The sequence below is a fragment of the Phacochoerus africanus genome, chromosome 15, assembly GCF_016906955.1.
Source record: "Phacochoerus africanus isolate WHEZ1 chromosome 15, ROS_Pafr_v1, whole genome shotgun sequence".
Taxonomy (NCBI): domain Eukaryota; kingdom Metazoa; phylum Chordata; class Mammalia; order Artiodactyla; family Suidae; genus Phacochoerus; species Phacochoerus africanus.
This window is the reverse complement of record NC_062558.1, coordinates 47327244-47353462: the sequence shown is the minus strand read 5'-3', so window position 1 is coordinate 47353462 and position 26219 is coordinate 47327244. Positions and strand designations below refer to the sequence as shown.

At 55.0% G+C, this 26219-nt stretch overlaps 1 protein-coding gene and 1 pseudogene across 1 annotated transcript; one reads left to right on the top strand and one right to left on the bottom strand.

The window, feature by feature from the left end:
* Positions 1-2072: 2072 nt before the first annotated feature.
* Positions 2073-3346, bottom strand: LOC125116590 (protein argonaute 14-like; annotated as a pseudogene).
* Positions 2189-8601, top strand: LIF (LIF interleukin 6 family cytokine). The gene is made up of 3 exons (XM_047761953.1): positions 2189-2394; positions 4073-4251; positions 4970-8601. The coding sequence occupies exons 1-3, from the start codon at positions 2376-2378 to the stop codon at positions 5378-5380; spliced, it is 609 nt and encodes a 202-aa protein (XP_047617909.1). The 5' UTR covers positions 2189-2375; the 3' UTR covers positions 5381-8601.
* Positions 8602-26219: the final 17618 nt, after the last annotated feature.

Below are 26219 nucleotides of genomic sequence, written 5' to 3'. Positions count from 1 at the left end.
GGTGCCGAGGGTCCCAGACCACTTGGGGAGCACGGACCAAGTCAGGTACCATGAGAGGGGAAACTGAGGCAGGGGAGGGGGCCAGACAGGCGGGGGTGTCTGCTGGACTCTGCTCCTGCTTCCTGTTTCCTGTGGGGTGGGGCTAAGATTACATGGCATTTGTGGGAGGGGGGGTTGTAGGGCTGATGGGGGTCGGTCTAGGCAGCCAGAGGGCAGTGCGAGGCCTTGGGAATCCACTGGGGAGGATGCAGGGGAGGAGCCGTGGCAGGAGGGCAGCGGGACAGGGTGGCGGCCACCAGGAGAACCGGGGCACCTAGTGAGACATTCGGGCAGGGGGACAAGGGGATCCCTAGATGAGGTCTCAGTGGGGCCCTAGTCAAACGGACTTGGGGTCCACATCAGAAGAGTCAGGCCGAGTTAGATGACAGGGTCCGTTGGAGAGATGTAGTGATGTGGGCATGGGTTGGGGACTGATCCAGAGTTCAGGGCTCCGGGAGGTCAGGGCCTTGTGCAGGAAAGACTGGAGGTGGGGGATTGGGATGTCCCAAGTGAGAGGGAGGTGATCTGGGTTGTCCTGGGCCGGGGAACTGCCTGAGACAGGCTGGGATGGGTGGGCCTCCTAGGTGTATGGGAGGGCAAGACCCAGGTGTGGAGGGGCAGGGAGGGGGAAAGACAGCCAGTGTGGGCTCCTCCCTGCTGGGAAGTGCCTGCTGGGAAGGGCAGTTTTATCACCCCAACATCCGAGGCCGCTGGGAGAGCATGGAGGAAGCAGCCTGGAGAGGGCAGGGCGGGTAAAGGGGGAGGGGGCCGGCAGCAGGCAGGAGGGCTCGTCCTGGCATGAAAAGGGAGGGATGAACGCTAAACGCTCTCGTGGCTGGGCAGGTCCAGGATGTGGCAAGAGGCGGGAGCTGGGGGCATGGAGGATGGCTGAGGGGGTGGGCAGAGGGCCTGAGGGGCCAGGGAAAGGCTGTGGGGCTCCCTGGCCTTGGAGAACCAAAGTCTCCCACATTGTTCCCCTGGTCAGGGCCAGGTGGGAGGGCTGTGGTGGGGAGTGAGACATCTCCTGGGACAGGGGGAGTCCCTGGCAGCTTGTGGGACAGCGTGGCCCCAGATGGGTGTCGGACCAGCACTCCCTCACCTCTCGCTTTCTCCCCTTTTTTAAAATGCTTTTTGCTGGGGAGGAGTTGCTGTGCTCATTCAGCCCTAGTCCTCGCCATGCCTTCCTGCCCCTTCTTGTTTTTGAATCCACCTGGCCATGATAGTCACCAGAATTGGTGACCCTGCCTAAGAGATTCCAGAAGCCCCTTTTAGGGGCCAGCACCATTGTCTGAGGCTGAACCCCCAAAGCCTTTCAAGGCATTTCTGCTCTCTCTAGCCATCCCTCTGCATCCTGAGAAGCAAACCTGGGTCCAGTTGGTTAAGCTTCCCTAAGTCTCTGCTTCGAAATGGAAATGCTCCCCCTCGAAGGGGGAGCTGGGGTTGCAAAGAGTCTAAGCAAATGCCAGTCACATAACACCTTCCCAGAAGCTCCTCCCCAGGCTCTCCCTAGAGATCGGAATCACCTCCCATCTTCCCAGCTCCCTCCTCAGCCCCATAGGTACCTGTGGTCAGCAATGCATGCTTGCTGCTGGCACTCAGGAGGTCTGACCTTATGGGACCCTGGGCAACCTGTCCCCTTTGGAGCCCCACTTGGCCCAGTGGAAACGGGCAGGTTGGAGGAGGCCACCTCTGCGGTGGCTTCCAGGGCCCACGTTCGGTTTCACTTTATTACTGTCTAAAGTCCACACCACTGTCTAAAGCCCCAACCCCTCTTCCTGGAGCCTCCTTCTCAACCCAGCCCTGGCCTGCCTCCTCCCCACTGTCCCCCAAACCCCCTGACCTGAGGGCCACAGGTGTCAGCCTCCATCTGCTTGCCTAGTTTCAAGCCACCTCCCCAAACCCAGGTGAGTCAGGGCTGTCTGGGGCGCCCACTGTCCAGGGACCCCGATGACTCGGCCTGGGGACCCTCCTCCCCACCCCTCATCTTCAAACAACTCCCAGGGCAAGCCACTCAGGAAAACCGCAGGGTGTTTTGTCGAAGAGTTCATTATAAATTTTATCAATCAAATTCTTAGAAGAGGGAAAAAGTCTGCTCTCCCCACCCTCCCCCCTCACTGCCCCCCCTTCACTCTCACTTTCTTCCATTCATAATTTCCTATGATGCACCTCAAACAACTTCCTGGACGGGGATCCCTGCTAAATATAGCTGTTTCTCTCTCTGTCTTACAACACAGGCTCCAGTATATAAATCAGGCAAATTCCCCATTTGAGCATGAACCTCTGAAAACTGCCGGCATCTAAGGTCTCCTCCAAGGCCCTCTGGAGTTCAGCCCATAATGAAGGTCTTGGCGGCAGGTAAATCCATCCGCCCCGCGCCGGCTTCCGCGCCCCGCTACGGGCCCAGCGGCAACGTGGGGCACTTGGCGATCGCGAGCGGGACACCCACCCGCTGCAGACACACGGACACTTGGGGCGCCCGCGCAGCCGGCCCGGCAGCCGGAGGCTCTGGGTGGCGGCCGGGAGCGAGCGCAGGCACATGGTCTCCGCACCGCGCGCCCAGACCGTCCGGGGCCCGCAAGTTGGCGGGACAGGGAGGGAGTGCTGCAGCCTTCCTCCTCCTCCTCCTTCTCCTCCTCCTCCTCCACGATCTTGCGCTCTCCCGACTACTTTTCCCGCTCTGCCTTCTCCGGGATTCACCCTCCCTCTTTCTTTCTTTCGTTCTTTCTTTCTGTCTTTCCGCTTTCTTTTCCAACCGCGTCCCGGGCTGCTCCCTGGGAGGGGCGCCGGCCGCTGAGCAGCTTGCAAACTCCGGCCCCGGGACGGGAGCAGGTGCCACCTCCATCTGCTAGTGCCTGGAAAGCTGTGGTCTGTCCTAGGTGAGCCCAGGGTGTGGGGGGCCCCCCAGCCATCCTGGGGCCTCAGCACTGCCTGGGGATGCTGGGAGGCACAGGGGACCCAGAAGTGAACTTGAGCTGCGTAGCAGGGGAATCAGCTTCCTCACGCATGCCTCCTCCTTGCCCAGCCTCACCAGTTATCCAGCCTCGCAGGTCCGCTGACCCCAGCCCTTGCTGCTGGGTCACCTGCAAAGCTAGGGTTTGGGGGTGCGGGTAGGAAGCAGGCGCCCTGAGGGAGGGGGAGGGGCGATCCTGGACAGGCCGGGACAGCTCCCAGCTCTCCTGTCACCTTTCACTTTCCTTCCTCCCCCGCCCACCTGGCAGCATGCGACCTTTTCCCTTTTTTTCTTTCCTGGTTGCACCATTTCCTTCCCCTCCTGAAGGCTCTGGGGGCCTGTGGGACCCCAGGATTCTCCTGGTCCAAACCCTCCACTTGGTACAAGGACTAATAGGCAAGAATGAGAGGGCATGGAGGCCAGGATCCCCACAGAGCTGGGGGACAGGAAGTTTTGAGGGATTATTTGGTCAAGGAGAGGGGAATTGCAGAATTGGGGTGGAGTTGAGTGTCCTAGATAGGGGAGTGAGCGGCCACAGTGGGGGAAGGAGAAACACAGAGCAGATGGGCAAAGGAGATGGAATTAGGGGACGAATGGTCCAGTGAGCCAAAATCATGTGCTAGGCTTGGGAGATGAGGGTGAGCAGAACCCCCTCCCCCCTTCCCCATGGTCCCCTCAGGAGCTCGCTCTGGGAGACTCAAGTATGAAGTAACACTTAAGAATTTGGACCATCCTGGGAGGTGGGGAGATAGGGTCAGCTCTTCTCTCTGCGACCTGCTGGGCTTGGGGTGTGGTGCCCTCCAGCCAAAGGCCAGGATGGTTGTTGTCACCCTGGACCCAGCTTCCTACTGGTACAAATAGCTCCTTTCCTGCCCCTTGCTACCAGAGGTAGAGAGTTAGCCATCTGGAGAGAGGGAGATAGAGGAGGAGAGGTGGTGACATCGTCAGGGTTGGGGAAGAGAGAGCTGGAGGCTGAGAGGGGACACTGGTGTCCCTAAAGGAGACGAGGCGCATCCTCTCCTGGGAGCCCCCTTGCCTACCCTTTCACCTCCCTAATCATGGCTCATTTTTGCCTCTTTGCAGGAGTTGTGCCCCTGCTGCTGGTTCTGCACTGGAAACATGGGGCAGGGAGCCCCCTTTCCATCACTCCTGTCAATGCCACCTGTGCCACACGTCACCCATGTCACAGCAACCTCATGAACCAGATCAAGAACCAGCTGGCGCAGCTCAACAGCAGTGCCAACGCCCTCTTTATTCTCTACGTAAGTTCACCCCCCTTGCCTGACCCCAGGGTGCTGAGGAAGGAAGGAGGGAGGGAGGGGCTGGGGTTTGCTGTGGGACCTGGGCTGGCGGGCTGGTCAGGGAAGGGAAGGGAGGGGGCTCGGTCCTACCTTGTGCAGAGTCCCACAGCTTCCACCCCACTCCCCACCCTGGCCAAGGCTCGGTCACTTTCCCCGGGGGCCCAGTTACATAGCGGCAGAGCTGCCTGGAGGCGGGGAGGCCTGGCACTTCGAGCCTCAGGCTTCCTCCACCTCCTGGAGCAAGAGGCACATGAGAGGCAGAGAAGGAGGCTGTGAGGAGGACGGGGAGGTACTGTCGTCGGGGGAGACAGTGGGCTGTGGGTGTCTGAGGTGCAGAGCTGCCCAGGAAGAGGATGAGTGCGGTGGGTGAAAGGGCAAGTGTGTGTGGTGCACGTGTTGGAGGTGAGACAGTGTTTTGCTTTCTGTCCGCATGGGGTCCTGGTGGTGGTGATGAGGAGGATGCTGATCCTCCGCACGGCCCAGATGTGCGTTCACACCCACAGTTACTTCTGGTTCTCAGGACGGTCCCGAGCTGCCTTGGGGCAGTTGAGTGGGTCATCGTGCCAGTTTGGGGGCAGTGGGGACCTGAGGCCAAGACCTGACCCAGAGGCTAGGAGGCAGCGCAGGAACGCCTGTCCCTGACTCCATGTCACCTCCCCTCTGTGCCTCTGCCCCTCAGTACACAGCCCAGGGGGAGCCATTTCCCAACAACCTGGACAAGCTGTGCGGCCCCAACGTGACCAACTTCCCGCCCTTCCACGCCAACGGCACCGAGAAGGCCCGGCTGGTGGAGCTGTACCGCATCATCGCCTACCTTGGCGCCTCCCTGGGCAACATCACGCGGGACCAGAGGAGCCTCAATCCTGGCGCTGTGAACCTGCACTCCAAGCTGAACGCCACAGCGGACAGCATGCGAGGCCTCCTCAGCAACGTGCTCTGCCGCCTGTGCAACAAGTACCACGTGGCCCATGTGGATGTGGCCTACGGCCCCGACACCTCGGGCAAGGACGTCTTCCAGAAGAAGAAGCTGGGCTGTCAGCTCCTGGGGAAGTATAAGCAGGTCATCTCTGTGCTAGCCCGGGCCTTCTAGATGGAAGGTCCCCTAGCACCCTGTGACCTGAGGTCTTAGACTTAGGTGACTCTCAAACTGTGGCCGGGGCCCAGAACATCACCAGACCCAAGTGGGGGTTGCTGACAGACCCGGGAGGGAGGGGGAGCAGTTCTTAGCTGTCTCCTCTCCTCGGGGGTGGGCTGTGATGAAGCAGAACCCAAACTCCCGGAGGCAGAACCAACTAGAAGAAGGCATCCCTTGTTCTGGGAGACTGCAGCCAGGCATTGGTGTTGGGCTGCCCCCTCCACCACCACCACCTTGTTCCCTCAGTCAGAGTCTTCATGATCACATCACCCAAGTCATCTGCAGTGACCCTGACCATGGGGTGAGACAGCAGGAGTTGGAGGCATGTCCCAGCCCCCAGCAGAAGGACCACCTTCAGTGCCTTTGCTGCCCCTTAGGTAGACTTTGAAAGGTCTGGTTGGAACTCAGGCAGCGCAGAGGGGCTGGGATCCTGAAAGATCCTTGGCCCCTACAAGTATGGTGAGTGAAAGGGTAGAAAGGGAGCTTGGTTTGAGATGCTGCCTTACCTTGGGCGTGATTGGAGAGTTCAGGCCTAGGACTGTCAGGTGGAAAGTTCTAGAAGGAGGTCACTGGCCTTCAGGCTCTTGGGGAGGCGGAGAGGCCACCTTTAGGCCCGGGAAGGAAGAGAAGCCCTGAAAGTCTTGGCGGGTTCTCCTTCCTTGAGCCTGCAGTCTTCCCTGCAGTCCAGGATGGCCGGGGGCTGGTGGCTGGACCTGGAGGTGGGGTGTGTGGAGGCGGGCGGGTTGTGCAATCAAGTGAGGAGGGCCTGAGGGAACCCAGAGTCTTCCTTGTGGGCAAGGGTCTGTAGGGAGGGGCGGATGGTGTAGTTCTGCATGGTGGCTCACATCTGAGGCCCATGGAGGCCCCGTGAGGTCACATACAGGTACTTGAGGGGCACCAGAGGCCATCTCTAGCCACTGGAGCAAGGAGAGAGCAGAAGTTGAGGTCGGGGTCTCAGGAAGCCTGACATCCAGCAGTGCTAGTGTGTCTGACCCAGCATGATTGTCTATTTATTTTGATGCCCTATTTATATTAACTTATTGGTGCTTTAAATAGCAAAGTTAATTCTCCTTTTCCTGCTCCCTCTCCAACAAAAATAATATGATGGCTCCTTCTATGGGAGCTGGGGTCAGCCTTACCAGGGCCTGGTCTGGAATTCAAAGCAGGATGTTACCAGTGGGATAAGCCTTAGGGGTGAGGCTCAGAAAAGGGTCAGGAGCTGAGAGAACTGGTCAGTCCAGGTGGGGGCTGGGGATCTTGCTGCAACCCCTAACTCAACTGTGACTTGCTCTGGGGTTATCGGGATCCCGGTTGCAAGGCAGGCAGGGCCGGTTTGTGGAGAGGCCAAGGGGCCTTTTCCTAGGGCCACTGTGTTGCTTGGCTCCAGGGGGCTCATTCCATCATGTTCTCTGGTGCCCCCTGGAATTGTGCTGTTAGAGGCAACATTCACGGTGGAGGTGGCACCCCCGGAGCAGCGGGCAAGTCACCCCTGGTGGCCTGCCCTGCTGCTGCTTCCTTGTCCCCATGCTGCCTCTAGATCAGCTGTCCAGGGGCCCTGCGACAGTCCTGACCCAGCACCCAGCATGCTCACACACAGCAGGGATGCGCCTTCCCGGGTGGCCCGAACACCCACAGAGGGCAAGAGGGCCTGGCTGGACCTCAGGAAGCTGGGGCAGTGCAGGGAGGAGGCCACTGCTCTGGAGGGGAGGACGAGGAGGCCCTGGGCCGCAGACCAGGAAGCTGTGGTCCCTCCTGCCCCACCTCCCCCCACACTCCCACCCATGTCTGGGCTCCCAGGCAGGGAACCCGATCCTTTCCTTTGTGCTGGGGCCAGGCTAGTGGAGAAACGCCCTCCAGTCTGGGAGCAGGGGAGGAGGGCCCAGAGCTGGGGCAGCTGCTAAGAGCAGGGTTCTGGCTTCTTCTCAAACCCTGAGCAGGCAGCGATCCTAGCAGTTCAGCCAGCATGATTATGGTACTTTGCACTCACTTTGCACCTCTCTGTCTCCTCTAAGCACTTTACCCATCGGATGGCAGGTGGGCAGGCAGCAGGCCGGGCCCGAGGCTTGGGCTCCTGGGCCGGAGGTGGGAGCTGTCTGTCCCATTGGCAAGATGATTTTGGGACGGGTGGCAGAGGAGACCATGATGGTGACATGTTTTCTGACACTGCCTTAATGTGGGGCACACTCAGCCTTGTCCAGGATCTCAGCCTGCTGCACCTCCATCGCTCTGCTTTTTCAGTGAATGCGGCTCGAAAGGCTTGGGGCTGGCCGGCCTCCCATCATCTCATCACCCCATGGACATGGACCCCCTGCCCCCATGCCAGGCCTACTCACCTGGGCAGCTTCTGAGGTTTGGGGACCAAGCAATTCTCCTCCCCTAGGCCCAGCACAGCCCTCGCCTCCCCAGCCCTGGCTCTGCTCCTCACTCCATCCTCAGTGCTCTGTGCGGACCCAGTCTGGCTGATGGGTACTCACGTTGCATAGCATCTCTGAATTCTGGAGCTCTTGTTTGGAAAAAGTTTTGCAGGGCAGGAAGCTGTCCACTTCCTCCTTTATTTCATCTGCTGGTTTTGACCCCCACCTGCATCCTGGGTCACAACCCCAGCCCGTGGAGGAGGGAGAGGCCGGCAGCAGAGGAGGGGGTAGGACAATCATTTTGCAATTTATTGAAAGAGGAGTAGTGGGGACCTTATTTATTTAAAAACTTTCTAAATGAGAAAGCACCACTATTTATTTGTCTCTCCTCCTCCTTGTTCTCCTCCCCTCTCTCTTTGTCCCTCCTTGGGGATATCTTCCCTGACAGAACTGGTCCAACTCTGCCTCACTGGCTCTCCAGATGGACATAGCGTGTGGGGCTAGAGGCCAGAACCAAGTGAGAAGTTGATTTCCTTTCAGATGGTACAGATGTTCTTACTTCCAGTCACCTCCCTTGACCCCCGCCCCGCCAGCCCCTCACCCTCATCCCAGTATCTGGGCATCCCTCCCATCCGCACCGCTGCATCCTCCCGTGTTTGCCTCCCTCCTTTCTACTGGAAAGGACTTGGCCTTGGGGGACAAATTCCTCTTTGATGAATGTACCCTGTGGGAATGTTTCATACTGACAGGTTATTTTTATTTATTCAATGTCGTATTTAAAATATTTATTTTTTATACTGAAGATCACTTTTTTTAATGAAGAAAGAGAAATTAATAAAGAATCTGATCTTGACAAACTTTCCAGACTGCATTCATGTGAGGAGAGCGTTTCTGCTCTGGGCACCTGCTGGGGCGAGGGGTGGGCGGGTGGGAAGAGGGGGGTACTTCTATGGGGCAAGGGTGCCACTGTGGGTGAGGGTGGGGTGGGGTGGGCAGAACCTTGGCACAGGCAGAACCAGGTGGGTGTGTCTCCAGATCACAGGGTGCCGCCAGGAAGTCCTGTCTGGAATCACACAGGATGCTGGGGCCAGAACCAGGGCTTCTGTTGGGCTCTTCTGCACCTTAGTGGCTTTCCCACTGCAGTCACTGCCTCACACTGGGGAACCCCTTTCCCTGTAAACTTCTTCCCAGCCCCCTGGCACCGCTTCCTTGGGGAACAAGAGAGTCCGGAACCAAACGACTGTAGATGCAGAGGCCCAGGAGCGCCCCCAAGTGTCTCCCCTGGGCTTTGCTCTGGGGTTTGGGTCTGGGGCTCCCCTGGCTGAGATTCCTTGTGGCAAGTCACAGAATGTTTATGAGTCAGGTAATGTGTATGGGGGGTGGGCGGATTCCCAAGTTGCCTGGGATACAGTTCACAACTCTGGAAGCTCTCAGGCAAGGGGGACAGTGAGCCAGCAGATGCAGATGGACGAGGCAGAGAAGAGGTGCCGAGCCAAGGCGGAGAGAGCGCTCACTGCCAGGTGTGGGCAATGAAGGGACTTGGCTCATGGCCACTCTGGCCTCACTTGGGAGTGATCAAGGAGACAGGATCACTGCCACTTATTGAAGGGCAATTTCAATTTAGCAAGTCTGGGGTGGGGGCAGGGGTAGGGGCAGATCCCACCCCAGACTTGCTAAATTGAAATTGCCATTTAATAAGATCTCAGGTGATTCGAGTGCATGTTAAAGCCTGAGAAAGGCCATCCTGCCCTCCTTCTGCCTCTTGCTCCTCCTGGGCCCACCAAGACGCCAAGTGTAAGTCATTGAGGGTGGCAGGGTGAGGGCTGCTGGGTGAGGGTCACAGGGTGAGAGTCACAGGGCAAGGTGGAAGGGTGAGGGTTGCAGGGCGGGCAGCTGGCCACCTGGCGGGGAGAGGTCACGGCCTCCGGGAGTCCCCAGACCCACAGCCATTTTCGACTTTTTCTCCTGAAACTCCTAGGGTGGGGGCTGGCTGAATCCCCTCCCCAGGCCACCAGTTCAGGGTCTCCCACTTCTCCTCTCATGGGAGACAAGGTTCAAGCTTTTCAAAAGAAACCTTTATTGGGAAACTAGAGGAAAACCAAGCAAAGCACAGACACGAGGGAAGAACAGGGGCGTTGGGTCCTAACTGCCATCCTGGGGGTGGCTCGGTCCTCTGGTCCTCGGGTTCTCCCCTCACTGCTGTCTGGGGAGACATCCATCCCCAGGAGAGGGCAGGTGTCCTGAGAACAAAGAATAGTTCACTGGTCACTGGGTCACCCTCCCATAAGAGGGGAAACAATCAGTGGGCAGGAGGCAGGGAGGCCGGGATCTGTGGGGAAGGCCATGTCCTTGAGGCCTGGGTTCTTGCTGTTGTGCCACATGCAGTCCTGTGACCCTCCCGGGTGAGCTCAGCTCTCTTATCGGAGAAATTGCGAGAGAAATCGGTGATGAATACTGTCCTATCTATTTCAAGAGGCTGCTGAAAGGTGCCGAGAGCAGGGAGCTAGAAACGCCTTGTGAATCAGGCACGGTGACCCATCTGTAGGTGCAGGTGGAGAAAAGGAACACATCTCCACCCTGGAGCCCTCTCTGCAGGGGATGGGGGTAGGGGGGTACCTCTCCCCAGTGAATGCAGGAGGGAGGATCCCACAGCTCTGGGGCCAGGCCGATGAGGAATGCAGGGAGCTGGGTGGACAAACTTGCAGCACTTAGTCCCTCTGTTGGTGTCCTGAGCCCCAGACCTGGAGGATCCCCAGAAAGGTCTCCTGACCTTAGGGATCTTGGTGGAGCCAGGGGCAGCCCAGATACCCAGCTGAGCTTTCTCCCATCCTGGCTCTTGGGAGGTCAACAGGACAAGAGGGGAACCCCCCACCCCATCCCAAGAGGCCAATTGTTGACAGCCATCCCACGGGTGGCACAACTCCATTGGCTCTTTAACGGCTTGCACTTCACAGTTTACAAATTGTTTTCTCACCTGTCATGAGGTCCTCCCAACCATTCTGAGGCTGGGACTAGATTACTAGTCCATTTTACAGATGTGGAAACTGAGGCTCCAGGAGGCTAAGGGACCATCCCGACATCCATCACTCAGCTTGTTGAAAGACGCTCTTTGTATGTGCTTATCTTTATGATCATCATCTCTCTGCTCACCTGATCAAGATTCTCTGTGAGCTAAGTTTTACACCCGGGGAGCGCAAGTGTTTGTGGTGGAAGAAAGAATTTCCCAGGTCACCTCTGCCCTAAATTTAGACCACGCAGAAGGTGAATTACGTTATTGTGCTAAACAACCATGTTGTCGGCAATAAAATTAACATCGTAATGGAAGTGCTATATATTTATTTCCTTACTTATAGTCCTCTCTGTTCTAAACAACATGCCAAGCATCTTACAGCAGAAGGTATGACATAAAAACACTGATAAAATAAAGAGATTCCAAATCAGAGAAGACAGAAAGAGAGTGAGAAAACCAAGACCATGGAGAGAAAGAAAACAAAAGTTTCAGATGATGTGGGCACACATAATTATCACGGCTGAGCTTCAGAGTTGGCTCTGAGATTCCTGGCAGCTAAAGGAAGAAGGGAAATATGATCTGTTAAGCAGTTCTCATAGTTAGAAAGGAGGAGGCTTTGTCGAGCCTCAGAGACACCAGAGCACGACCTGGGACTGGGTTCTGAGGGGGATCCCTCCCCCGAGACCTGTGGAGGTCGGGGGTGGGGTGGGGATGTGATGGGCCCTTCCTGCAGTGAGTGAATTGCTAGGGGCTATTTCTGCAGCTGTCTTTGCAAAAGCCTCCAATGCAACCCAATGACAGGGATTCCTTGAGAGCCCAGGATGACACAGCACAAACTGGGGCTTTGACTCGACCCAAGAGGGGACTTCTGAGTCCTGAGGGTGGAGCAGGGGCTGAATATATTTCAGAAACTCCCCGGCTCCAGAATTTTGAAAAGCCTTGTACTTGATATATAATACGCCTACAAAACGGATATCAGATGGCTTCCTCCCTCCTGAAAGATTCCGCGAGGCTGGAGGGACACCAGGTGGTGCATGGGGAGGGGAGGAAAGGACAGTGACCAAGACAGGGATGTGGGGGTCCACAGGCCTTGAGTTTCTGTCCCCACCTCACTCCAAGGCCATGTGCATTTCCAGGCGCCCAGCAGAAAGCCTCTTGCTGGCTCCCTGGCTTCAGCGTCCAGGACATTTCCTGCGCCCACTCCTGCCAAGGCAGAGCCCAGCTTGAATCCGTCCCTAAGACTTGGGGGAAGCACCGCCCTGTCTTGGCCTCACTTAAGGGGCCAAATATTTCAATTATGAGGACTTGGTCAAGCCCTGCCCACTCCAGCCTCGGCAATGGGCGGTGAGGAGAGGGTGTCCCCGGGGAGAGAGGTGGGCGGCGTGCAGAGGGAGCCGCAGACGGCAGAGGGGATGGGGGACTGAGCGGGGGTTTATGGAGCAGACAGGCCTTCTCTGCTGGCTGAGAACAAAACCACCGGCTGGGAGGAAAATATGTGTGAGGCATTTTTGTCATTCCAAGAGGCTTGGTCCAGCTCCTGCCCAGACGGTCAATGAATCAAAGCCGGGAAGGGCTCTACCTGTCAGCGGGCTTTCTCTTGGCCCTGCTCGCCAAGTCCCCACCTCTCTGGCCCCAGCAGGCCAGCTGGAGCTGTCCCAGTTCCCCAGAAGGATGGTTCTTCGAAGCAGAAATGTGTCACAGGCAAAGGCCCGTTGAGGGCAGCCTACAGGCAGAACTCTTGGCATCCTCCTCCGCCTGCCCTGCTCCTCCGCCTTGGACAGGAGTGTCGCCTGCCCTGCCCGCTACAATGGGTTGCATGGTGGCCCCAGAAAGATATGTCCACGTCCTGGTCCCTGGAACCTGTGTAAAGGTGCCCGTATTTGGCCAAAGAATCTTTGCTGATGTCATGGAGGATCTCGAGATGCAGTCACCCTGGTCACCAAGGACAAGTGTCCTTAAAAGAGAGACACAGAGGAAAGAAGAGGAAATGCCATGTGAGGCAGAAAGTGGAAGGATGCAGCCACACGCCAAGGAATGCCTGAGGATACTGGGAGATACTGGGAGAGATGGGAGGATCCTCGCCTGGAGCCTTGAGAGGGAGCTCCAGCTTGCCAGCCCCTTGATTTAGGACTTCCAGCCTCCAGAGCTATGAGAGAATAAACGTCTGTTGTTTTAAGCCACCCAGTTTGTGGAAACATGTTACAGCAGCCCCAGGACACTAACACACCCGTCTATCCCCACGAAGGAGCCCTGCGTTTTCATTTTGCACATCCAGCTGGCCCTGCCCAACTTCCCCTTCTTGGCTGGCCTCCCCCACACCCCCTTTCCTCTGGCCACATGGCTTGGGGGGCTGCTCAATGTGCCCTCTTTTTACTACTCCACACCTTTGCTCTGGCTCTTCCCTTTGTCTGGAATGACTTACTTTGCTCCACGGAAAATTCTTTCTGGTCCTTCAAGACCCTGTTCAAATGTCACCTCGTCCATGAAGGCTTCCATGATGTCTTTAGTTTGACTGTCTTAAGTCCATTTTAGCTCCAATCATATATTTGCCCAGGGCTCTAGAATTTGTCGAGCTCTTCCTTTATATGATCATGTTTCACAAAGATAATGACACCTACTGTTTATTGTGTGCCTACTACACACAGAGCATGTTGTATATATATTACACAGGCAATGGCAGCAACAGCTTCCGAGACTGAAGGCCCGGGCCGGGCACTTTACCATGTTAGGCTGTGGAAAAGGAGTCAAGCCCAGATCAGCCACATCCACAGCCCTGGGAGATAAGAAATAGAGAATATTGGCATCCTCTTGGAGAGGCCCCCTTGGAACCTGCATTTCAGTGTGATTCTCAGGGTTTTCTCTTCACTGGAGTTCGAGAAGGGCTGAACTACATCACCTAGCACAGGACTGGGACTGACACCCTGGGTTTGAATCCCGGGTCCGTCCTTTCCAGCTGAGGGAGCCCATGCAAGTTTCCTCCACTCCTTGGGCCTTAGAGTCCTTGTCTGTCACATGACTCTCCTGTGGCCTTTCAATGCCCGGTGTATAGGGCAGGCGGGCCGGGTAGCCTCTGTTTGTTTAAGAACCTGTTTTCTCTCCCTACCCTGCCTGCAAGAGCCATCTGTTCTTGATTCATTTCTAGAACTTTTGAAAGCCCCCCACCATGGTGACCCTTCTAAGGGAAACCTCAGGCCTCCTGGAGGCAGCAGAGGAGGTATCGGGGTGCCAGGGGGCCCTTTTACCTTTCTCACTCCCACGCCTGGCCCTGGCTGGGGACCCCAATACCCCACCCAGGTCAGCCTGCTATCTCTTCGGTTACCTCCCCTCCCCCAGGGATCCATGGGGAGGCCCTGCTTCCCAGCAGCCCTGAACTCCCAAGGGAGGAGCTGGAGGAGGGGGAGCCCAGCATGAGGTCAGCCCCAACGTCAGCCCCTCTCACTTTCTGTGGAAGAGGCTGCTGAGCGGGTGCCAGCCCTGGGGGAGGTCTGTCCCCGCTCCACGGCCAGACCACAGGCAGCCAGGCTGGGCTGCTGCCAGGCTGGGGGGAGGTGTTCTCAGCCCCCAAGTTCCTCTATGTCTGGCCCTCAGGACCCCTCCCCGACCCCAGAGCCAAGCAACCACCACGGGCTCTTCCCAGCAGGTGAGGTCATTCTCTCCACCAGGCCAGCCTGATGCAAAGAAGCCAGCCACCCAGGTGGCCAGACTCTGCACCCCACGTTCCCCGTCCAAGCTTTCACCCCCAACAGCAGCCCTGGGCTCCTGAGTCACTCCACTTCATTCCTTCTGAGGGGCCCCTAGGAGTTGGCCCCATGACACCTGTTGGGGGAGTGCAGCTGGGCCAAGTAGAAACTCAGGACAGTCAGATGCCCTCACCACCCTCGAGAGTCCTCATGGGTCCATGAGGACAGGCCCACAGTGGGCCTTTGAACAAACCCAGGCGCTCAGGGCACAGACAGGTGCCAGCACCTCTGGTTCCCACATTATCTGCTGCCTCCAGAACCCAGGCTGCATCGACTGGGTTTATTCCATACTCACAGCTTTTATCACAGCTTGGCCAACTCAAAGTCTTTCTTCGGTTTTTTATGGTTTCCCAGTCTTACTGGTCTAGATATCCAGCATGTTTCTGCCGAAGGCCTGGGGATGTTCGTGGGCCTCTGGAGGGTAGGAGAACCTTGAGGAGGTCAAATTTTGGAGTCAGTCCAAATCAGTAGTTCTCAGCTGGAGTGATTTCATCTCAACCCTCCCCTCCCCAAACCAGGACATTTGACAGTGTCTGGAGACGTTGCTGGTTGTCATGCAGAACTGGTGGGTGTGTTCCTTCCTGGCATCCAGTGGGTAGAGGCCAGGGATACTGCTAAACCTTCTACCATGGACAAGATACCCCTAAGAATCATCCAAGCCATGTTGTGGCGCAGTGGTTAACGAATCCGACTAGGAACCATGAGGTTGCGGTTCGATCCCTGGCCTTGCTCAGTGGGTTAAGGATCCAGCGTTGCTGTGTGCTGTGGTGTATGTTGCAGACGTGGCTCAGATCTGGCATTGCTGTGGCTCTGGCATAGGCCGGCAGCTACAGCTCCAATTGGATCCCTAGCCTGGGAACCGCTGGAGTGGCCCAAGAAATGACAAAAAGACCAAAAAAAAAAAGAATCATCCAAGGCAGTGTCAATGGCGTGGAGGCTAAGCCCTGCTCAAAGCAAATCCATCAATCCACTCATCGTCCATCATCTCTCAGCATCTAATATCCCAGATGAGACAGAGCAAACCCCCCCCCCCAACCAAACTGACTGGCTCCACAGCATTAGGCCTTGTTTGTGCCAGCACATGCGTGTACACTCCCCCACCATACACACACACACACACACACACACACACACACACACACACAGTTTGCATCTGAGAAATCAAGGACAGCATAAGTTCATGCAGAGAAATGTTGGGCAGTCCCTGGAGAGCTCAGAGGATGGGGAGTCAGGAAGCCTTCATCCTAGTTCTGGGCAGGCCTCCCTGTTACCATGTGCCCTGGGCCTGCCACTTTACCTCTCTGAGGCTCGATTTTTGCATCACAGACATTGGTTTAGGAGAGCATAGGATTTCAGCCAGACTGCCCTGGGATTGGGTCCTCGCCTGGGATTCCTCTCCACCTATGGGAACCTGGGCTCCTTACTTTCCTTCTCTGAGCCCCCATTTCCTCATATGTAAAGTCAGGACCCCCCCCCCCCCCAAGTCCTATCTCACAGGACTGCTGGGAAGAGGAGAGGAGATAGCACACAGAAAGCACCCAGCCCAGTGCCACTGCACGGCAAGCATTCCGTGATGGCTCTCTTCCCTGTCACTTCCAAGGTTCCTGTCAATCCAGAGTTTCCACCAGGGTCGGCACACTATGACCCATCAGCCTAGGGTTGCAGATAAAATACAGGACACTGCAATTCAAATTTAACTGGATGTCCTCTATTTTTATTTGCCAAATCTGGCCCTCTGCCTGCTTTTGTAAATAAAGCTTTATTTGGGCACAGCCTTGCCCATTCAAGGGCATAGTGTCCTGGGCTGCTTTATAGAGTCGGTATCCACCATGGAGACCTTAATGGTCTGCAAAGCCCCTAAATCATTAGTATCTGACCCTTGACGGAAAACATTTGCTGAGCCTGGTCTAGGCTGGGAAATGATGCCTCCGGGCACTGGGGTGTATGCCTGGAGCTCAATGGAGGAACTGTGCCTGCTTCTGGGCACTGGGTAGAGAAGACACATGCAGGGAGGGTGGGCACTTGCAATTACCCTGCAGATGCAGCCCGCAAGAAAGTAGAGCCTCAGGGAGTTCCCGTCGTGGCTTAGTTGTTAACAGATCCAACTAGGAACCATGGGGTTGCGGGTTTGATCCCTGGCCTTGCTCAGGGGATTAAGGATCCGGCGTTGCCATGAGCTGTGGTGCAGGTCGCAGACGCAGCTTGGATCCTGAGTTGCTGTGGCTCTGGCTTAGGCTGGTGGCTATAGCTCCGATTAGACCCCTAGCCTGGGAACTGCCATGTGCTGTGGGTGCGGCCCTAGAAAAGGCAAAAAGATAAAAAAAAAAAAGAAAAAAGAAAAAATAGAGCCTGGGGTCTAGACCTGGCCCTTCACTGACTTTCCAGTGACCTTGGCAAAGGCCTTTTTCCTCTCTGGCCCCAGTTCTTCCTTCATTTGTCCAACAGATGTTCATCAGGTGCCTGTTATGTGCTAGATGCCACTGTACACGTCCCTGCTCTTGCGGGGCTTCCATTCAAGTTGGGGTGAGAGAAGCTCCCCCCCACACACAAGCAGTGTCAGCAGGTGAGGCAATTATGAGGGTGCTACAGCCAGGTGACTAGGAAGGGACATTTGAGTGGAGACCCTGATCGGGGAGAAGCCTCAATTTCCCCATCTGGTACTTCCTTGGGACAGCCTGGGCTGCCTAGGGCAGGAATGGGTTGGCTCTGGCCAAGAGGCAACATTTTTTCAAACCCCTTTGTGTGAGACCCCTAAGAGAGAGGCCTTTCATGTCACCTCGGGGTGTGGTGAGGAAGGGCCGCCACCTGGTGGGGGTGAGGGTGGGGCTTGGGGAGTGGAGGAAGGCCTAATCCTGACCGGGGCCAACAGCAACCTCCCTTCCTGTTTTCCCGCACCAGGAGTGTCCTGTCCCGAGCCCACAGCTGGCCCAGCTGGCCCAGCTGGCCCGGCCCCAGTGGCCAGGCCGGAGAGCCATGGGCTTCCTGCAGAGCGCAGCTCACATCTCCTGGGCCGACCAGCAGCCCTGGGCAAAGTGGGCCAGCGGCTCTCACCCAGCCGTGGCTTGTCACCCTCTAAGTACCTGGCCTGGATGTCCTGGTCCAGCCCTGCCTGGATGGGAGCAGTGGTTGAGAGGGGCTGGGTGACAGCAAAGAGCCTCTCAGTCCTGAATGCTTTCATCTGTACCGGTTTTCTACTGGGTTACTCTAATGCAAAAATTACCGATGATGGAGGTATGATGCCATGCCAAGGGTGCTGGTGGCCCAGTGGAGACACCACTAGGTCACACATTTACATTTTAATTGGGGTCTTTGGCACCCTAAGGCAAATGAGTGACTAATGGTGGAATTTTAGACACATTGGCATGTTGGTGGGGGGTAAGACCCTTGGATTACAGTGTATGTAAAAAAATAGCTCCTTACAGGTGAGCCGGGCTATAAAGTTTACTAATGTAAAACTCATCTCATAGGCATTCACTTATTTAATTTCCTAATAGCTCAATTGGAGAGGCAGGTCTCATTTTAGGCTTTCATTCATGTATTTATTCAGTGCCCGGCTCTGTGCCAGGTACTAGAACCCTGGGGGTGTGTGTGTGAAAACACAAGATCCCTATTATAGGGAGGCCATGTGGTCACTGTAATACAGAAGACAACTGCCTGCAAGGAGGCAGTGAGGGGAAACAGAGGCCCAGAGAAGTGGCGGGAGACACTGTAAGGGACCAGAGTGGCCTCTGTGCTCAGGGGAAGTTCAGTGGTGTTCACAGAATGAGAGAACTTTGCATCACAAAACTTTGGGGAGTTCCCTTTGTGGCTCAGCAGTTAACCACTCTCGACTAGCATCCATGAGGATGCAGTTCGATTCCTGGCCTCGCTCACTGAGTTAAGGACCTGGTGTTGCCGTGAGCTGTAGTGTAGGTCTCAGATGGGGCTTGGATCCTGTGTTGCTGTGGCTGGGGCGTAGGCCAGCGGATACAGCTCCTCCTGGACCCCTAGCTTGGGAACCTCCATGTGCCACGGGTGTGGCCCTAAAAAGACTGAAGAAAAAAAAAAGGTTTGGGAATCACTGCGTTAGGCAAAATTGAAAAGATGTCTGCATTGCAGACCTTCTCAGAGACTTTAGGACAGTTGGGTGGGAGTGGAGGGTGGGGCGTGTCCACAGATCTTCCAGAACTACATTCTGTGGACACAGTCTGGGAAACACTGATCTTAATGTCCTGTCAGACATCTTTCCCAGAGGCTGCCACTTGCCTACCCCATATGAATTCTGCCTACAGAACTTTACTCTTCCCCGCCCCCAGACTTTCTGCCCAACCTGGGCTTCTAAACAGAAAGGGAGAGGAAGGGGAGTCTACCAGGCAAGGTCCTTCTGTCCCAGATCTCAGCTTCATCTCACACCCGCAAAGCCAGGGACCAGAGCTCAACTCCAGGGCAAGGCACACGGCACCCTTTTGAGAGGGGCTCCTGCAGAGACGCCCCCAGCCACACTAGGCCTGGCCCCAGGGCCCAAGTCAAGGCTGGGGCCCAAGTAATCTTTCTAAAATGCAAATTGGCTATTGCAACTACGGCTCAAAACCCCGGGTGGCTCCCCAGAACCCTCAGGCTCAAGTCCAAAGCCTCAGCCTGTGCTCTGCCCACCCCGGGCCTCATTCCCCATCATTTCCTGCTTTATGTTCCAGAAAAACCAAGTGCCTATGGTCCCCAGGACAGGCCACACTTCTTCCCACTTCCCTGTGTCTGCGTATCCAGTGTCCACGCCTCGAACATCCTTCGAATTCTTTTTCCTCTATGCATTTTCATTCCTCCTGAGGGAGCCTCCTAATTGGGCCTCTTCTCCTGTGAGAATTGTCCTGGCACACCGAACTGGTGGTCTTCCTCATAGTCTAAGACGTGATCTTGTACATGTCTATCTCCTCAGCCAGACCGTGGTCCCCTGTTCACCCCCCTCCATCCTCAGGGCTGCACAGAGGACCATTCCCTGGCTGGCACTCACAAGCGTGTACTGACTCCTGTGTGTCAGGAGGTGCACAGGGTCCCCAGTGGGAAGTTCAGGACCACAGACTGGCTGTGTGGCCTTGAGCACGTGCCTGGGCCTCTCTGTGCTTCTCTCCTCTTCTGTAGAATGGGGGTCACTGTGAACTGGCGGATGTGCGACGCTGAACAATGTCTGGCCTGTGCTAAGCAATGTGCATGTTATGGCATGGTGACAGTGGTGGCATCAATACCAGGGCCCCTGTGTCATCTCTGTCATTGACTGGTTAGCTGTTGGCAAGAGTCTTTTCCTAGCTGAGATTCAGTGTCCCCAACCTCGAAATAAGGCTGTGGGAAGATCAGTCCCTATATTTGGTTGAATGGTGCCCCCGCCCCCAAGGTAAAGGTAGATCCAACTTCTGGAACATTGTCACTGTGATCTTATCTGGAAAAAGGGTTCTTGTGGATGTAATTAAGTCAGGGATCTCTAGATGAGACCATTCTGGATTATACAAGTGCTCCCTAACTCCAACAACAAGTGTCCTTATAAGAGAAAGGCTGAGAGAGATTTGAGATACCCAGAGGAGGAGGCCTGGTGGAGACAGAGGCAGAGATTGGAGTGAGGCAGCTGCAAGCCAAGGAACGCCTAGAGCCACCTTCTATAAGCTGCTGGAAGAGGCCAGGAAGGATCCTTCCCTAGAGCCTTTACAGGGAATGTAGCCCTGCCCACACCTTGATTTCAGACTTCCGGCCCCCAGAACTGTGGAAGAAAAAAAGTCTACTGTTTTAAGTCATCCAGTTGGGGTAATTTGTTATGGCAGCCACAGGAAACTAACACAATCCCAAAAGGGCTCTCCTAGCTCCTTTGAGAAATGAGCCAGAGATTCTCATAATTATCAAATATGTTCTCCAAGGAGAGCACCAGGGTCCCTGAAGCCTGAGAATTTGTGGAAGGAGAAACTCTTATTCCTTCTCTGAGATATTGACCCTTGGATACCTACCCTTCTTCCCTCATCAGCCCTTAAGAATCAGTCAATACTGGGGCTGATTAGAGCTGGAGGAATCCTTTGAGATCCTTCCTCATGCCTCTGCACCTTAGCATGGTTTGTTCCCTCTGGGGGGGGGGGGAAATGCTGTTCCCTGCTGTCTCCACCTCCACTTGACTACTCAGTCTCCAAGTGAGCTCAGACATCACCTTCTCGATGAAACCTTCTCCAAATACTTACCCACCAGCTGCCTGGCTGAGTAAACACTTAGCCCCTTGTCCTTCTGATGTAGCAGGGATCATGTGTTTATTCATTTCTCTATCATGAGTATCTAACTCAATCCCCAGTCCTGAGCAATCACTCAGCCCACTTATGCTGATGGGAAGGCATGCTCCAGTCAACCCCCCCACCAGCATACAGGTTAGGAGACCAAGCCTGGGTTTGCTCAGGGCCACTCAGAGGATGGTCTGGGAAGCCCCTGAGAGTAGAGCTAAGAACTCTGGCTTCAGCTACTTGCAAGTGACTCTACCTCTCTGATTCTCGGTTTCCTAATTAGTTAGGAAAATAAAAGGGGTGGGGAGAGAATGTACAGCAAACCGCAAAGGGATGAGAAAGTGCTTATGCAGCATTTCAGAGTTACAGCCTTCTGATGGCTGTTCTCTTGGGGCTGTGGCCGCTGCTGTCAGGCTGGGACCAGACCTGGGTGTCTCGGCCCTGAGCTCTGTCTTCCAAACACAGTGGGGCCTGCCTGGGTGTGCTCACATCCTTGGCCTGTAACACTTTCTGGGGTAATGAGTTCCATAAGTTTATCTTTGCTGGGTACTGTGAATTCCTGTTTATCCAGAGACCCACAGAAATAAACAGAATACTCGGATGACCAGAATTTTCCATCTCAGCATGTTCAAGGATAACCCCAGTCACAGCTATTCCCCGGGCCTTGTGAGACACTGAGGGGCCACCACATGCCTCTGAGGGGTCCCCTGCCTCTGGCACTATGTTTGGTTGCAATTCACCATTTGATGGCTAGTTCTAGAACTGCAGGACCCTGAGCTAGAAGGTCCATGGGCCTGAGGAGTCCTGGGGGTGGGGAGGTGACCCAGGGCTATTTGGGGGGTGGGGGTGGGGAAAGGGACACATTGAGAAGGCAGAGCTCAGGGTTTCACATATTGGGGTAGAGTGTGAGATTTTTCTTTAAGAAGGGGGCTTCTTCACGTTCCCACTGTGGCTCAATGGAAACGAATCTGACTAGCATTCATGAGGACACAGGTTCAATCCCTGGCCTTGCTCAGTGGGTTAAGGATCCGGCATTGCCGTGAGCTGTGGTGTAGGTCGCAGATGTGGGTCAGATCTGGCATTGCTGTGGCTGTGGCATAGGCCGGTGGCTACAGCTCCGATTGGAACCCTAGCCTGGGAACCTCCATATGCCACGGGTGTGGCCCTAAAAAGCAAAATAATAATAATAATACTAAAACAAAATAAAAACATCCACAAAAGGTTAGAAACCACCAACATACTTCAAATCTTTCTCACTTTACACAAAGGAAACCTTGGGGCCCCAAGCACCTCAGTAGAGGTCACCTGGTTAGTTGCACGCTGGTCGCTGGGTCCTGAGCCCTGGCTCGAGCCCATGAAGGGCAGTGGGCTTCCCACCATCCTGTGCCTGGATGCCCACAGAGTCAGAACACCCTCTGCCCTGCCAGTCCCCCCACCAGCCTTGACCAGGCTTCCCTCGTGTGTCTTGGACTGACCTCCTTCCAGCTTTGAAGGAAGGGACCTGCTGGGGGACCCAGGGCTTGGTAAACATGACTGTGGTCACTCTCCCTACCCAGGTCACCCCCTCCTGCAAGGGAAGGTCCTGCCCATTCTGCCTGCCCCTCCACCTTCCTGTGGAGCTGGGTGTCTGGACACCTCCCGCATCTGGGTCAGAGATTTGTGCTAGTAAGTTGGGGGATGGGGGTGGGGAGAAAGGCGGCTGGGCAGCAGCGAGGGGGGGCGGTCCCCAGGGGGTTGAGCCACACAGCAGAGGGTCACAGGCTGTGGCTTAGCTATGCACTGAGCTGATCTCTCAGCCTCGCTCCCCCTGTGCGTGCGTGTGGCGTCCCTACCCTGTGAGTCCCAGAGGTGAGCAAGACCCAGGGAACCTCCAGGAGCCCTCCAATGAGCAGGAAGACAAATGTGGAGGCACTCAGATGCTGTGATATTTAGGGGAGCTCTGGGGGGGGGTGGACTATAATAAAAAGGATGTGTGTGAATGAGATGGGGGGCAGGGAAGGACTCCAGAGAGAGTGACTCTTAATCTGAGAGGGATTGGAGTAACCCTGGCAGAGGAGTGGGGGAGAATGGTGTAAGAAGACAGAATGACAAAGGCAGGTTACAACATTAAATGAGATGGTGCAACTAAGACTCTTAGATCATGCAGGGGCTCAAAACATGACAGTGATTCTTGTGGTTCCTTGTCTAGGATGACGGAATCATGAGCTCCCGGGAGATTTTAAAGGTCGTCTAAGCCTGTGGTTCTCAGCCAGGAAGAGGGGAATTGAAGGGTGATTTTATCCCAGGGGAGGCTTGGCAAGGTCTGGAGACTTTTTCTTTTTTGGGCTGCACCAGTGGCATATGGAATTTCTCAGGCTAGGAGTCATACCAAACCTGCAGTTGCCAGCCTCTGCCACAGCCACAGCCAAATCGAGCCACATCTGTGACCTATGCCACAGCTTGTGGCAACACCAGATCCTTAACCCACTAAGCCAGGGATCTGGGCCAGGGATTGAATCCGCATCTTCACAGACACTATGTCAGGTTCCTAAACCGCTGAGCCACAATGAGAAATCCATGGAGACATTTTTTTTCTTTTTGTCTTTTTTTTGCCATTTCTAGGGCCGCTCCCGTGGTATATGGAGGTTCCCAGGCTAGGGGTCTAATCGGAGCTGTAGTCACCAGCCTACACCACAGCCACAGCAACACAGGATCCAAGCCCCATCTGCAACCTACACCACAGCTCATCGCAACGCCAGATCCTTAACCCACTGAGCGAGGCCAGGGATCAAACCCGCAACCTCATGGCTCTTAGTCGGATTCGTTAAGCACTGAGCCACGACCAGAACTCCATGGAGACATTTTTGATTGTCACAAAGTTTGGGGAGGGCAGTGCTGCTGGTACTAGGGATAAAGTCCAGAGACATCGCTGAAAATCATATAGGTGCTGGAATGGCCCTCACCTCAAAGGTTAAGTAGCCTGGCTCTAGGCTCACCTTTCTCAGAATTTGCTCTCCTCTAAGCCACCTCCGCTCATTGATTGTCAGGTCTGTACTCGAGTACCCCCCAGGGACGCGGATTTCATTACCTGCCAGGCAGTGTGTTCCATCTGTAAATTCAGTGTATTCACAATGTCCATTTTTACAATGAGTTAAAGTCCTTTCTCCATGTTCCTATAAACTCTGACCATCTGTCCTCGTTCTGGCCCTGGGACAAGTCTCAGCTGAGCATCTGCTTGAGATGCCTTCAAACGTCTATGAATCTTCCTGGGTCCAGGCCTCTCCATGTGATCAGGAAGCTTGACCTTGGGCATGGGGTGGTCCCTTACCTGTATGAAGAGCACAAGGATCTCCCCTCCCCTGCTAGGGAGGCAGCAGGGCCAGCAGAGAGCAGGGCCTGCTAGTGGTAAGGTTGGGCCCAGGGAGCACCATGTCCTCATGTTCTCCAGCTGCTGCTTGACATTCTTGGTCACGCAGCTTCTTTGAGCCTCTGTTTTGTCTCCTGTTAAGTGGATAGGTGGCAAGACAGCCTGGGCTTATTTGCTTGGTGCCATGATGCTCAAAGGAGGTAACAGGTGGGAAGATGATTTAGAAAGGTGAAGACACTGCACAGAACATTGGAAGAGTATTTTTATGTCTGAGATTGTCCTCCTATTTGCTGATGGCAGAGGCAGGGCAGCAGTGGTGATCCCACTTTATAGAGAAGCAAACTGGGAGGCAGAGACTGAAACTAAGACATGGCAGGAACCTATGCGTCCATGAACAGATGGATGGATAAAGAAGATGTAGTATATGCATAAAAAGGAAAACTACTCAGCCATAAAAAGAACGAAATTTTGCCATTTGCAACAACATGGATAGACTTGGAGGGTATTAAGCTAAGTAAGATAAGTCAGACTGAGAAAGACAAATACTGTGTGATATCACTTGTATCTAGAAAATAAAATAAACTAGTCATTATAACGAAACAAAAGAGACTCACAGAACAGACTCGTGGTTAGAGGAGAGGGAAGCGGGGAGGGGTAAGATGGGGTTTGGGGAGTAGGAGGTACAAATTATAAGGTAGAAAATAAATAAGCTGCAAGGATATATTGTACCACACAGGGAATAAAGCCAATCGTTTATAATAACTGTAAATGGAGCATAACCTTGAAACATTGTGAATCACTGTGTTGTGCATCTGAAACTTACATAATAGGGCACCTCCGCTATATCTCAATTAAAACATGGCAGGACCAAAAGCTGCACCCAGATCCTCTGGCTCAATTTCAGGACCACAAATGCCAGAGAGCCTCAGAGGCTGAGGGAGGAAGAGGAGTGAGTTGGGGGGGTGGAGGGGGAGGCTCTGGGTACCGCCGTGGGAAACACCACTGTCACACACACACTTCTGTTGCCCCTCGGAGGTTTCCCGGAGTTGGGTTCACCTGAACACCTCAGGGGGGGCACCCACACCCAGGGCGCCCACCCCTCTTTCACACCCCCCTCCTCTTCCGCTTCCTCTCCAGGCCTGTTTCCTTCCTCACTTCAAAGCTCCCCGGTTCTCCCCCTTAGAAGCCCCTTTCTTTTCTTTCTTGGAATCTGCCCAGGAAGAGACACCTGTGTTTCTGTTTCGATTTCTCCTCAGGCCCCCAAGTTTCCTGGGGAGGTCAGGGTAGGGGTGAGAGGGGGATGTGGCCCATGAGCAGTCACCCATAGGCTGGGAAGCGTGTCTCCGAGGTCCCAGTCCCTTGTTTCCAGGCCTGGACACCCGCCAGCCCCCCTCTCCTTCTGCCTCCCTATCTGTCATCTGCTTGCCCTCTTCCCATCTCAGCCTTAAAAGACCCACAGCTTCAGAGATAGGAGGGGTTTTGTTGGAATCCAGGCCCAGAGAGGGGCAGGAGCTTGCTTGAGGGAACACAGCCAGGTAGGGGCAGATGGGAGTCCCCTGCCTTTCCCACTATGCCAGGCGGGAATCTTCCTTTAGACTCTCCCCCACCCACTTTCCCCTGCTCAGAACATTTCTGGGTATGCCTCTGCCCCCTTCACCTGTGACACCTTTTTCCCACCCCTCCCTTTCTTGCCCAACTCAGTCTTCAAGACTGTAACCTGGCATCACCTACTCCAGGAAGCCTGCCTGGACTGCCTCCCCTTTCAGCACAGCTCCCTAGGCTAAGACATGTCCCCCCTCTCCTCCCAGAGCGCTCTACACACATGGCCTCCCATGGAAAACTTGGGTTCCTTTCCCACCAGGACTCAAATGTCTGTCCTGGGCCAGAAGCTCACCCTCACCCAGGGCTGTGATTTCTGGTGTTATGAATGGACTTGTCTTCCTCTCTGCCCTCCCTCACTTGTGAGCTCCTGAAAGGCTGTAATTTAAATCTTTTCTAAACAGCTTTACGGAGATCCAATTCACACACCACAAAATTCACCCATCTAAATGGTCTCTAGTGTATTCATGGATGTGAGCAACCATCACCACAGTCCATTTTAGAATATTTTGATTACCTCA

Bases quoted from the DNA above. Each gene is read 5' to 3' on its own strand.
- LIF (XM_047761953.1), top strand. The intron at 4,252-4,969 runs GTAAGTTCACCC...TCTGCCCCTCAG, and splicing joins ACGCCCTCTTTATTCTCTAC to TACACAGCCCAGGGGGAGCC.